The sequence below is a fragment of the Lepidochelys kempii genome, chromosome 18, assembly GCF_965140285.1.
Source record: "Lepidochelys kempii isolate rLepKem1 chromosome 18, rLepKem1.hap1, whole genome shotgun sequence".
NCBI classification, from domain to species: Eukaryota; Metazoa; Chordata; order Testudines; family Cheloniidae; genus Lepidochelys; species Lepidochelys kempii.
In genome coordinates this window covers 1595167-1607228 of record NC_136397.1, presented here as the reverse complement: position 1 = coordinate 1607228, position 12062 = coordinate 1595167, and the positions used below count along the sequence as shown (strand labels likewise).

The 12062-nt window shown below is 47.4% G+C and overlaps 1 protein-coding gene across 17 annotated transcripts in view; it reads left to right on the top strand.

Moving 5' to 3' along the window:
- The window catches only part of EIF4G3 (eukaryotic translation initiation factor 4 gamma 3), a 441067-nt gene that overhangs the window by 134123 nt on the left and 294882 nt on the right, over window positions 1-12062 (top strand). For all 17 annotated transcript variants that reach the window (XM_073316601.2, XM_073316590.2, XM_073316588.2 and 14 more), the window contains exon 3: window positions 8886-9014. In XM_073316601.2, coding sequence (XP_073172702.1) covers window positions 8886-9014 — 129 coding nt within the window. The remainder of the gene's footprint in view (window positions 1-8885; window positions 9015-12062) is intronic.

Sequence of the window (12062 nt, the reverse complement as noted above, 5' to 3'; positions counted from 1 at the left end):
TTCTCAGCTTTTATGGTCAGCCCAGTACTTGTTTAACCTGGGACACATGGTCCTCCCAGGTTTGGCTGAAGACACAGATGTCATCAATGTACACCACAGCAAAACTCTCCGTCCCCCTCAGTAGCTGATCCACCAGGCGCTGGAAGGTGGCTGGCGCTCCCTTGAGGCCGAAAGGCAGGGTCAGGAACTCAGAGCCCCAGAGGGGTGATAAAGGCAGATTTCAGTCTGGCATCTGCTTCCAGTGGCACTTGCCAGTAGCCCTTTGTCAGATCCACAGTGGTAAGGTGGTGAGCTCCTCCCAGCTTGTCTAGGAGCTCGTCAAACCTGGGCATGGGGTAGGCATTAGACACTGATGGCATTAAGCTTCTGATAGTCCACACAGAACCGGGTTGACCCGTCCTTTTTGGGGACCAGCACCACCGGCGAGGCCCAAGGGCTGGAATATGGCTGGATCACCCCCAAAGCCAGCACTGACCTCTCTTTCCACGTCCTTAGCAGTTTTCCCTGTGACTCGGAAGGGGGAGCATCTTATAGAAGGATGCGATCCTGTCTCCACCTGGTGGACAGTCAGATTAGTGAGTCCAGGCTGGTTGGAAAACAGCTGTCGGTAGAAATGCAGCACCCCTCTGGCTAACCCCTGCCCAGAAAGCTGAGATCAATCAGAGAGGAATTGTTTCCAGGGAGAAGCCAGCTCCTGTCTTAGGGAATAGATCTACTAAAGGGTCCTCTCCCTGCTCCTCAAAATGTCCATGCACAGCCAACACCACATTCCCCCATCATAATGTAGCTTCATCATATTAACATGGTACACCCGGTGATGGTGTGCCTGATTAGACAGCTCCACCACATAGTTTACCTCATTTAGTTGCTTGACGACCTTGAAAGGGCCTTCCCAGGCGGCTTGTAGTTTTTTTTTCCTCACAGGGATGAGAACCATCACCTGGTCTCTAGTGGTGTAGTTGCAGGCCCATGCCGTGCGGTCATACCAAACCTTCTATTTCCTCTGGGCTCTGGCCAGATTCTCCTAGGCCAAGCCAATGAGCTCAGCAGGTCTTTCTCAGAAGATCAAGACATACTCCACCACTGATTCTCCATTGGTAATGGCCTTTCCCTCCCATTCATAGAATATCAGGGTTGGAAGGGACCTCAGGAGGTCATCTAGTCCATCGCCCTGCTCAAAGCATGACCAATCCCCCACTAAATCATCCCAGCCAGGGCTTTCTCAAGCCTGACCTTAAAAACCTTAAAGGAAGGAGATTCCACCACCTCCCTAGGGAACCCATTCCAGTGCTTCACCACCCTCCTAGTGAAAATGGTTTTCCCTAATATCCAACCTAAACCTCCCCCACTGCAACTTGAGACCATTACTCCTTTTTCTGTCATCTGCTACCACATAGAATAGTCTAGATCCATCCTCTTTGGAACCCTCTTTCAGGTAGTTGAAAGCAGCTATCAAATCCCCCCTCATTCTTCTCTTCTGTAGACTAAACAATCCCAGTTCCCTCAGCTTCTCCTCATAAGTGATGTGTTCCAGTCCCCTAATCATTTTTGTTGCCCTCCGCTGGACATTTTCCAATTTTTCCACATCCTTCTTGTAGTGTGGGGCCCAAAAGTGGACACAGTACTCCAGATGAGGCCTCACCAATGTCGAATAGAGGGGAACAATCACATCCCTCAATCTGCTGGCAATGCCCCTACTTATGCATCCCAAAATGCCATTGGCCTTCTTGGCCACATGGGGACACTGACTCTCATCCAGCTTCTCATCCACTGTAACCCCTAGGTCCTTGTCTGTAGAACTGCTGCCTAGCCATTCGGTCCCTAGTCTGTAGCGGGGCATGGGATTCTTCTGTCCTAAGTGCAGGACTCTGCACTTGTCCTTGTTGAACCTCATTTGTCTCTCATCAGGTCCAGGGGCCCCCTTATCCTTCTTCCATATAACATTAAAAAGGTGAAAACCCAGTAGACTCCTGGGGCACTTCCCTCTATGTGAACAGCTGGTGAGGTAAGTACTTGACCCAAGCTTGTGGGTGCTGGTTCATAAACATTTTCAGCATCATCTTTAGAGTTCCATTGAACCTCTCCACCAGCCTATTGAACTGGGGGTGAAATGTTGAAGCCCAGATGTGCCGGACCCCACATTTCTCCCACAAGCATTGCAGCAGGGCTGACATGAAGTTGGATCTTTGGTCTGTCAAGACTTCCTTGAGGAACCTCACTCACCTGAAAATGGTCAGCAGCACATCTGCCACGGTGTCTGCTTCAATAGAAGACAAGGCCACAAAATCTACCACCACCAGAATGTATTTCTTCCCCAACCTGGTCCTCTTGCTGGGAGGCACCACTATATCCACAGCTACCTTCTGAAAAGGCTCCTCTATGATGGGCAAAAGTCTCCAAGCTGCTTTCCCCTTGTCCCAGGCCTTCCCCGCCCTCTGACAGGGGTCACAGGATCTGCAATACTGTTGGACAGTATTAAAGACTCCAGGCCAGTAAAAGTTCTGTAGCAGCCTCTGCCTGGTATGCTGGGTTCCATGGTGTCCTGAGAGAGGGATGTTATGGTCCAGGTACAGTAGCTTGTGGCGATACTTCTGGGGGACCACCAGCTGCCTCTGGATCTCCCATGACTCCACTTCTGTTGCGGGAGCCCATTCTCAGTACAGAAATCCCTTCTCCCACAGGAACCTCTCCTGGCAGCCTTTTCCCAGGTTCTGTGCCGCACTGAAGCCAGCCAGGTCCCTTAGCTTCTGCAAGGAGGGATCTTTCTGCAACTTGGCCTGGAACTCAGCAGCTGGGGAAGGGATTTGGACCTGCTCACTCTCGCTGGCTGGGTCTGAAGCCGTCACTCCTCTGAGCCTTGTCCCTGGGCGCTCCCTCCCCACCAGGGTAGGGTCCTGCACCTCCGGTGAGGTATCCTTCCCAATGTCAGGGTGTAGTGCCCCTCACCGGCTCTGGCTACGGGTCATGCCTAGGGTGTTCTGGGGGTTGCTTGGCCAATTGTATCACCCCCCGATGATCACCTCAGCACCTGTGTCCCAGTATCCATGACCTTCCTCCCATCCACCTTCAGGGGAACAAAGCACTGGCTCACAGTGACAGCCCCGCGCCCACCCTGTAAACTGAGAACCTTGTGTCTGGAGCATCCAGCCGCACAGAGAAGCTGGTTTGGGAAACTCCTCCCTCCTGAACAGTTGGTAAGCTGAAGCCTGCCCCTCCTCCGGCTGGGTCTCTACCCAGTTAACTCTGTGAGGGTTCGATTTGCTCAGTCTATCCTTAAGCTTGGGGCACTGGGTCCATATATGGCCTCTCTGCCACAGGAATAACAATTTATGTTCCGTTGGTCCTGATGCTGGTTGTTTCCCTTAAGAGGGGGTTCTCCACATTTCCCCTTTGTGGGATCCCAGTGTGACTCACTCTCTGCACCGTGGTGGGCTTATTCTTTTGGGACTCCTCGGTTCCACCCAGACCAGCTGTCTGGCTTTTTGTCCACCAACCATACCCTCAGGTTGGATGGGCAATGTTCATACAGGTGCTCCAGTACAATCAGGTTAACCATGTCCTCCTTAGTCTGGTCCTCATCTGCCCACTTTTGGACATATCCCTCCATTCGGAGGATCAGTTCCAGATATGTGTCCTCAGGGGTTTTACGCTGACTCCGGAACTTTTTCTGGTACGCCTCAGGAGTCATCCCAAACTTGCGTAGCAGGGTCTTTTTGAACAGTTCATAGTCCCCTGTCTCCACCCCTTCCATTCGGCTGTACATCCCCAAGGCTTTGGGGTCTAGTAAGGGAGTGAGAAACTGGAGCCTGTCTGCAGGGTCAACCCTATATAGCTCACAGGCTCTCTCAAAGGCAGTGTCCTCCCCTTCCTTAAACTGGGACAGGATGCGCTTATCAAAGCTCCATGTAGTCCTGGGTCCCCCCTCACTCACCTCAGCAGGGGGCTCTCTGCTCCTCAGCCTTCCCAACTCCAGTTTATGCTGCCGCTGTTTCTCCTGATCCTCCAGCTCTTTCAGTTTTATCTCCCTCTCCCATTCCAGCTGCCTCAGCTCCAGCAATGGGGAGCTCCGCCGGAAGGATCCTCTGCTGTCTGCGGGAGTCATGGAGCCCCTGGTGTTCGCCAAGCTCCTCCCCTAGCCTTAGGTAGGAGGGGCCTCGGAGTGCTCTCGGCAGCAGTCTGACCATTCCCAGCCGGGACAGACACGAGCGCCGGCGCTGCATCTGCCATGCTGCTTCCTCCAGGGCAGGGATCAGTTCCTCCGAGCTATCCTCCTCCAGCTGGGCAATCAGCTGTGCTTTAGTGAGGTTTCCAATGCACAGCCGTCTCTCTTTGCACAGCTCTACAAGGTCCCTCTTAAGGAGATGGTTATACATCTCCCCGTTGTTCCCAAGTTGTTGTGGACTTGCAGGCCTGTGTGCTCTCGGCTCCCCACGGTTTCCAGGAAGAACTCCTGTTGTGCCAGCCCTTCTCCAGGTCACCACCTCTCTTCCAGGGTCAAGCTGCAGACTCCTCCGCCCCTGGAATCGCTCACCAGAGGGACCCCATTCCTGCAATAGTCCTTCTCTCTCCCAGAGTCAAGCTGTAGAGTCCTATGCCTCTGGAACTGCTCACTGCAGTCCCCAGGGGGACCCCGTTACTGCGACAGTCCTTCTCACTGGTCACACACTCCCAGGGGTTAAGCGTAGCTCTTTCGCCTCCTGAAACCGCTCTTCTCTGAGCCTTCTGCATGCCTGGTTCTTGTTAATCCCCCTTCGTTTTAACTGCTCCCAGTCACTTACTGCAGGAAGCGCCATCCACAGGGTGCAGTACATCCTACCACTGCCACCAGTTGTCACAGAGTGTGGGGGAGTCAGGGTCCTGCACGCACTTCCCCCCCCCACTTCCTGCGATTCACCATGACTCCCAGTGTGACGGGGTTGGGACTCACCACTGCAGCACCTCCTGCTGACTCATCAGGGAATTAGCTCAGTCCAGTGTGGAGCACCCTCTACTGGTGGTGTCCCATCCATGTCTCGCCCTCTCTTGGCACCTGGACCCATATTGCTCCCTTCTTGCAGCGTCCTCTTCAAGACACTGTCCTCCGGCAGTGCCCCCTAGTTCTCGTTCACCCCCTTCCAGGGTGGGGTTTAATCAGCAGTCTTTCACTTCGCCCAGCCACAGCGGCCAACCATACCCAAAGTCTAACCTCTTTTGCCAGGGGTCTGGTGCAGTCCACTATCGCCACGTCCAACAGCTGGGTGTATGGGGAAGGGGGGGATCCAGACCCACCCTCTACTCTGGGTCCTGACCCAGGGACCCTTTGGCAGCTGCCTTCCTGCCCTCCTTCTCTCCCCTTGTCCGCCTCTCTCCCTGGGTCGCTTCCCCTTCATCCCCTTTGCACCAGCCCGGCCCTTCCCTCGGGGCCTGCAGCCTGGCAGATACCAGGCTGGAGTTCCTTCTGCTCCCCTCACCTGCCCCCACACTGCGCTGTCCATGGTGCTAGTCCCCTCGCACAGGAGACAGACCTTCACCCTCTGAAGGCCTAGGAGAGACTGACTGCTCACTTCCTGGGCAGCCTTTATATAAGGCTGAGTCTGGCCCTGGTTGGCTATCTCTTACTCAGCCTCTGATTGGCTCCCTAGCAGGCCTTCTCTGATTGGCCACCCACCCGCACAGCCTCTCTGGCCTGCTGGAGCCCCCTCTAGTATAGGAGTGGGGCAGCCACCCCACTACACTCAGCCAGCCAGTAAAACAGGTTTATTAGATGAGAGGAACACAGTCTGAAACAGAGCTTGTAGGTACAGAAAACAGGACCCCTCAGTCAGGTCCATCTCGGAGTGTGGGGAGCCCAACCCAGGTTCTTGGCCTCCCCCTGTCTTCCCAGCCAGCTCCAAACTGAAGCTCCCTCCAGCAGTCTCACCCAGTCCCCGGCTCCTCCTCCAGCCTTTGTCCAGTTTCCCGGGCAGAAGATGTCACCTGGCCCCACCCCCTCCTGGGCTCAGGTTATGTGCTGGCTGTCAAGTATCATCCCTTAGTGAAGTCACACCCTTAGATCCCACCACCATCTAGTATTAATGCAGAGAGTAAACTAGTAAAACTCCCATGCAAGATTACCAGGTTAATACTCCCTACCACTGTTCCCTCTAAGCTGTGCGTGTGTGTGCGTGCACACAGATCCTAAACCCCACGTACACAGCGAAACACGATGCACAAAAAATGAAATACTACATTGGATCTAGGCTGAAATATCATTTACGGGCGACTTTTGACATTGTTCGCCCGCCATCTATCAACACAGCCAGATTCTACTAGCTGGCAAGGGGGGGGAAGGAAAAGGAGGTTAAATTTCCTTTTTTCTAAGTATTTAAAAAAGACATTTATAAAATAACATGGTGTAAAACTGTTATCACAAATCGCAAATTAAAACTTTTAAAATGTATAAGCATTTTACTCGCTTGGGTGCATTTGCCTCATGGCGCACAAATTTGAACTCTACTTCAAAATTTTGCACAGAAGAAATTTTTTGTGCACACGGCCTGTCAACAATTAGAGGGAACATTGCTCCCTACTCCGTCACACTTGGGACTAGATTTTTGTGAGGGTTATGGTGAGACGTTCAAGAGTGGTGGCTGACTCTACCCAGATATTGCCCAAATGGATTAGGCTTAATATACAAATCTGCTATGACTTTACATTTATTTCAGTACCCGAGGGTCTCAAACTATATTCCAACAAATCCATAGCTATTTCGACAACATGTCTCAGAACTACATAATTGAATTATGAAAAGCTGCTGCCTGGAACAAAATTCTTGTATCTACACAGCATTTGTCTCTTGACTTGGCTTCCAGATTTAATGCTCAGTTTAGGTGAATGATCCTGCAGTCTTTAATTAGTTGACCTCAGACCTGCATTCTTTGCGCATTGTTACTGCTGTTTAATCTCAGAATGGGTTCGGTACTGACAATACTCAAAAGATGTAACTTGCCAGTGTCTGTGGTTTCTTGTGAAGAATGTCAGTATAGATGCACATTTTCATTCTCCATCCTCCCTTCTTCAGCATCTCCGACGTGGATTCCGTTTTAATGGATCTGAACATTGGTGTTGTGAGAGAGCATGCTGCCTCAATGGTCAGAGCATTGTAGAGGGGTCTGCTTTTGGTGCTGAAAGCGTATGCGCATTTGAGTGTGGATCTATGCTGACAATACTTGAAGAACCAGTTATTGTTTAGTAACCTCTTTTTTTTCAACAGAAAGTCAACCACTTTTTCTAGGGGGTGATGACTAGCATGCACATATTCTTCAGAATGGTTTGGTTATAAGTGAATAATTTCCTTGTACTCTGTGTGTCATTTTGTTCTTTTTTTCGAGCTGTGGATTCTGATGTCCTTTCTAGCTGCTCTTTAATCATAGAATAAAATCTGCTTTTGACTTGACAAGCCCTCCATGATAACTAGGAGGACTGAAAAGGATTTTAGTTTTCCTAGGGGCAGATTGCAAAAGTTTCACAATATCCTCTATGAACTGGTTTCAGTTAAGTTGACTGGACCTGTATGTGTGCATCCCTGCCAGTCTATATCAGCTAGGAATAAGATGATTCCTCTCTGAGAAAGGGACAAAACCAGTTAGGGGAAGGAGTAGCAGACTCTCTTTACCACCCTTTTCTCTGATCAGCACAAAGGTGCTTTAAATCTTCCTGCACGGAATTATTTTGGACTATGTCCAAGCCTTCATATATTGCCCATTGTCATTTTCATTTGTATGTTGCAGCTGTTTTGAGTGTCTCTCAAGTGATGTAACTGAATGCATCACTACTTAGAATGTAATAAAGGGGATTGGACAACCCCTTAGTCATAAACCATGTGTCTCATGTGCCCTACCTCTCGTAGTTTTCAAATAGACTGAAGATATTCTTTGTTTGTAGATTAGGAGCCTGGAATTTCCTTCTACTTTCTTTCTAATATCCTTTATTGCTGGCTGATTTTTCTGTGGGGTACACACATTTATCTATATGTTGGCAATATCTCCTTTTATTAATTTTTGTAGTGTTTTGAAATTCCTGAGATTTAAATGGCTTTTTTTAAACAGAGAGTTGTTGGTGTGAATACTGTTCATTGGGAAAAGATTGCTAGATTGTTGCACTGTGAGTATAAAACAAATTAGCAAAGATTTCATTGCGCTGAATTGCTGGGGGATATCTCTTGCAGTTGTGATTCCTTGTTGATATTCCATCTCTTGTTTTACTGACCTGGAAACTGCATTTAAGCACCTTAGGTTGCATCATAAATATGGTAGAATAGAAACACATATATGAGCCATGGAAAGTATTTTATTTAGATCTGCATAGTATGTTTGGCTTTTTTGAGAGACTGAGGAAGGAGCTAGTTTTCCAAAAGAACTGCTTTGAATTTTTATTCTTCTTTATTGATGGCAAGTCCATCAGTCAGCAATGTCAGATTTTCTGTGCAGTCTTCATCCCCTTTTTAAGAATAAATGGGGAATTTCGTCTCTTGTTGCCATTGTGTGTCACTTATTCTGACTGGTAGCAAGCCCCTGTTGCACTACTTTGCAAATCCCAGTGAGCAGTTTTTTGCATCAAAAATCACAACGTTGTTTGGTATAACTTATGATGTAGTCTCATAGTAAGGTCACATGACTGAAATATCAAGGATATTGCAATGAAAGCCCCCCACTGTAACTGAATCAAGTTGTGGTATTAGTTTCCACACCTTCATGAGCACCAGTTTCACATATGTAGTTAAATAATGTTTGAATTGGATCACATTTTAAAAATGCTGCTGATTCTGGCCTCCTTCATATCTGGCAGTTCCTTACTCCCAAAGAATAGAATGGTATAAAGATTGAATTACTAATATTATGTTTTACTAATAGTTTATCTCCTTACAGGTAACACAGGTAGCAAGACAACCGGGACCTCCTGCTCCATCCCCTTACTCTGCACATGAAATAAACAAAGGACATCCAAATCTTGCTGCAACGCCACCAGGACATGCATCGTCCCCTGGACTTTCACAGGTAAGAGAGGTGCTGGTTAGAAATTTGCCTGCTCTTGGGTTTTTTTAGTATTTTTCCCTCAGGTCAAGGAGCTCAATTCAAATTTTTTGAATTATTTACTTTCTGTGACCACTATAAAACTGATTAATGGGGAGCATGCCATTTTAAAGCAACTCCAATCCTGTAGTGACTTATGTGTACCATGCTAGTTGGTTGTTAATCATTAGTGTGTTGTTGCTCATGAAGTGAAAGGATTATATTGGTGTCATCTTAAAAAATTGCAGAAAATATTGGTGACAGTTTTGAGGAATATTCCCATTTCTCACAAACTGTTCTGGGTTATGGTCCATTTTTGTTTTAACCATTGCAGAAGTGCCTCACATATTGTTATAGTGTTTTTCCATGTTACATTTTTTATACAGTGCTGATGGGAAAAGCACTTTACAATTAATATTAAAAATAGTGAAATAAATTTACAAAAAGAAGTGCCAATAATACAAGACAAAATGACAGATTGCACACAAAAGAAGGTACAGAAGAAGAGCAAAAAAAGAAATAATAGTAAGGATGAACAAATAATGTTTGATTAGCAAGTTGTTGAGAACAAATTAGTTTTTAGATGTTTTAAAAGTCTACTGTTGTACTGGAGTGAAAATGAAAGGAGGAGCATACTCCATAAAAAAAGAGGCAAGAGAGAATGAGAAAAAGGAAATTGAGAAGGGATGCTGCATGAAGTTCTGAAGGATTGGAAGTGGAGGAAAGCCAGTGGTGTGGGAGCAGACAAAATGAGAACTAGAATCTTAGGACTTTTCTACACAGAAACTTAGTGTGTGGTAGGCTAGCGTGCTGTAGATTCACACACTGGTTTACTGCACACTAAGTTCATGTAGATAAGCCCTTAAACTTAATTTGGATTTCAGTTGACAATCAGTTGAGCAGATGGAAAAAATGTAAAGCCGTGAGATACCCAGGAGGTTAAGATGGGCAGTAGAGTTCTGAACAAGATCCATCAGTTTACAGGAGAAAGGAGGAAGACCAATTGTGGAATTGGGGGAGGGCAGTGTCCAGAAGACAGGATAAGAGATAATGAGAGCTTCACGCTTACTCTAGGGCTAGGAAAAAGCAACTAAAAATTTTGGCAAACGCTGCTGAAATTTCCAGCCAACCTCTCTAATGTTGGAGAAGCAGAAAAGTGTGTGATCCACTTTTCAGACTGTTTTGATGTGTAAAAGCAAATGAGGATATGTGTGAAACATTCCAGCTAGTATAAATATAGCATATTAGCAGATTACAGATAAAGCACTATGTATATGATACATAGGGTAAAGCACCTCGCTAGAAATCTGGATACTTGTCTGGATACTTGTAAAGGCTTATCTTCTTAGAGGCCTGGAAAGTGGATTCTAAAGTATCTTGCAGGCATTGTGGATGCTGTCGCGGAGCATTACCTTGTACTTTTATGTCACTGCTGCTACTTATCCATTCTTTGGTTTGAAGGTGAAGCCTCACACTACAAAGAGAAACAAATTCCAAGGGTGAAGGAAGCAGGGGAAACCCTAATATCTTTTTTGACCTTTCTTGCATACCAGCAAACTCAGTTAACTTACTGACAAAGGGAAAGCCAATCCCTGAACGACACTGGCGGAGGAGAGGAAGGAGAGTGACCCACACAAAGTTTTAAAATGTTAGCCAAGTTTTTTTCCCTTAATATTTTCCAATTGAGTCAATGTTTACAAAGAAGATGGGGTCTGTGCCAGAATCCCTACTCTAGGCAGCCGTGGAGAATGCTAGTTTGCTGTTCCAATGACTCTTAGGGGCTTTGAAATTAGACCCAGATTGTGCCACCACTGCTTAGACTACAGTATTTTTTTTTATCTGTGATGATCAGTAGGAGGGGCATGGCCTTGTATCCTCCCCACCATCTTGGGGACACTTGTGGGTACTAGGATGGAGCAGTTCCTATGCTTAATTGTACCTGTCCCATGCATTCGTGGCGTAAAGGAAGGAAAGCATAAGGGCCAGATACAATCTAGCCCTGTTGAATAGATGGAAGCATCCAGTCATTTGTTTCTCTAGGTGGTTCTGGCAGCTCTTCCGCCAGTACCTTGGACAACCAGTGGTTAGAAATCTTGTTAAAGTGAAAGCTTTCTGAACTCTGTAGACAAATAGTAAAAAACGAAAGGGAGAATAATAGTTGTTTTCACTGGTTTTCATTGTTTATGCAAATTGCCTTTAAACAGAGTTTTTCTGCTGTAGTGGGACACATCTGCTGACCCTCTTCTTGTAAGGAGAGTCTCCTCTGCTGACCAGATGGAGGCAGCTAGAGCTTTGTATCTGGGTAAGCCTGGCTAGCAGGAGGTCTGTCCATCAATTGCTCTCTATAGTGTCAAGCCCCTGTGGGAGCTTCCATTAATTTCCCCAGTGGCGAATCTATTCTGTAATAAGATCTTTCTTCACTTCTACACCCTTTTGATTCCCCTGCTTTTGTCTTGACTGCTTTTACTCTCTTTTCTCCCCTGTGTTCCTTTGCTGGTTTCTTCACTGGGCAGAGTACATATTCCTCTGCCTGACTTGCCTCCAGCAGGAAGAATGAAGATGGAAGTGGCTCACACCGATGGCTCCCCATCAAAGCACCAATATCCTCTTCTGCTCTGTGGGGCACTCCACTGAGGCATGGCCCTACTGGAGCTGGAAGATACAGAAATTTTGGGAGCAGCTGAGAACCCCTCATAGAGCCGGGCAGTAGCTGCAGCAGGCTTCTTGGCTCCTATCCGAAAACAGTGTTACAAGAGAAATCAGCTGCAGTTGTGGCAACAGTTGCACTTTAGAGAGCAAACCAGCATGGAAGAGAAGCAGCAGCCCCTACACTGTTGAGAGAAAACTCCAGCAAACAAGGTAAAACCAGTTCCTCCTCCTCAGCAGGCAAGAAAGTGGGGGTTGAGATTAACAGGGATCTTCTCATTCGTCCCTACTTTGCTTTGATAGCCAGAACCTCTGCACATGGGTAAGCTCCCAGAGGTACTACACTGAATGCATTTAGTGATAGGAGAGTAGGCAGGTCTCCCCCCA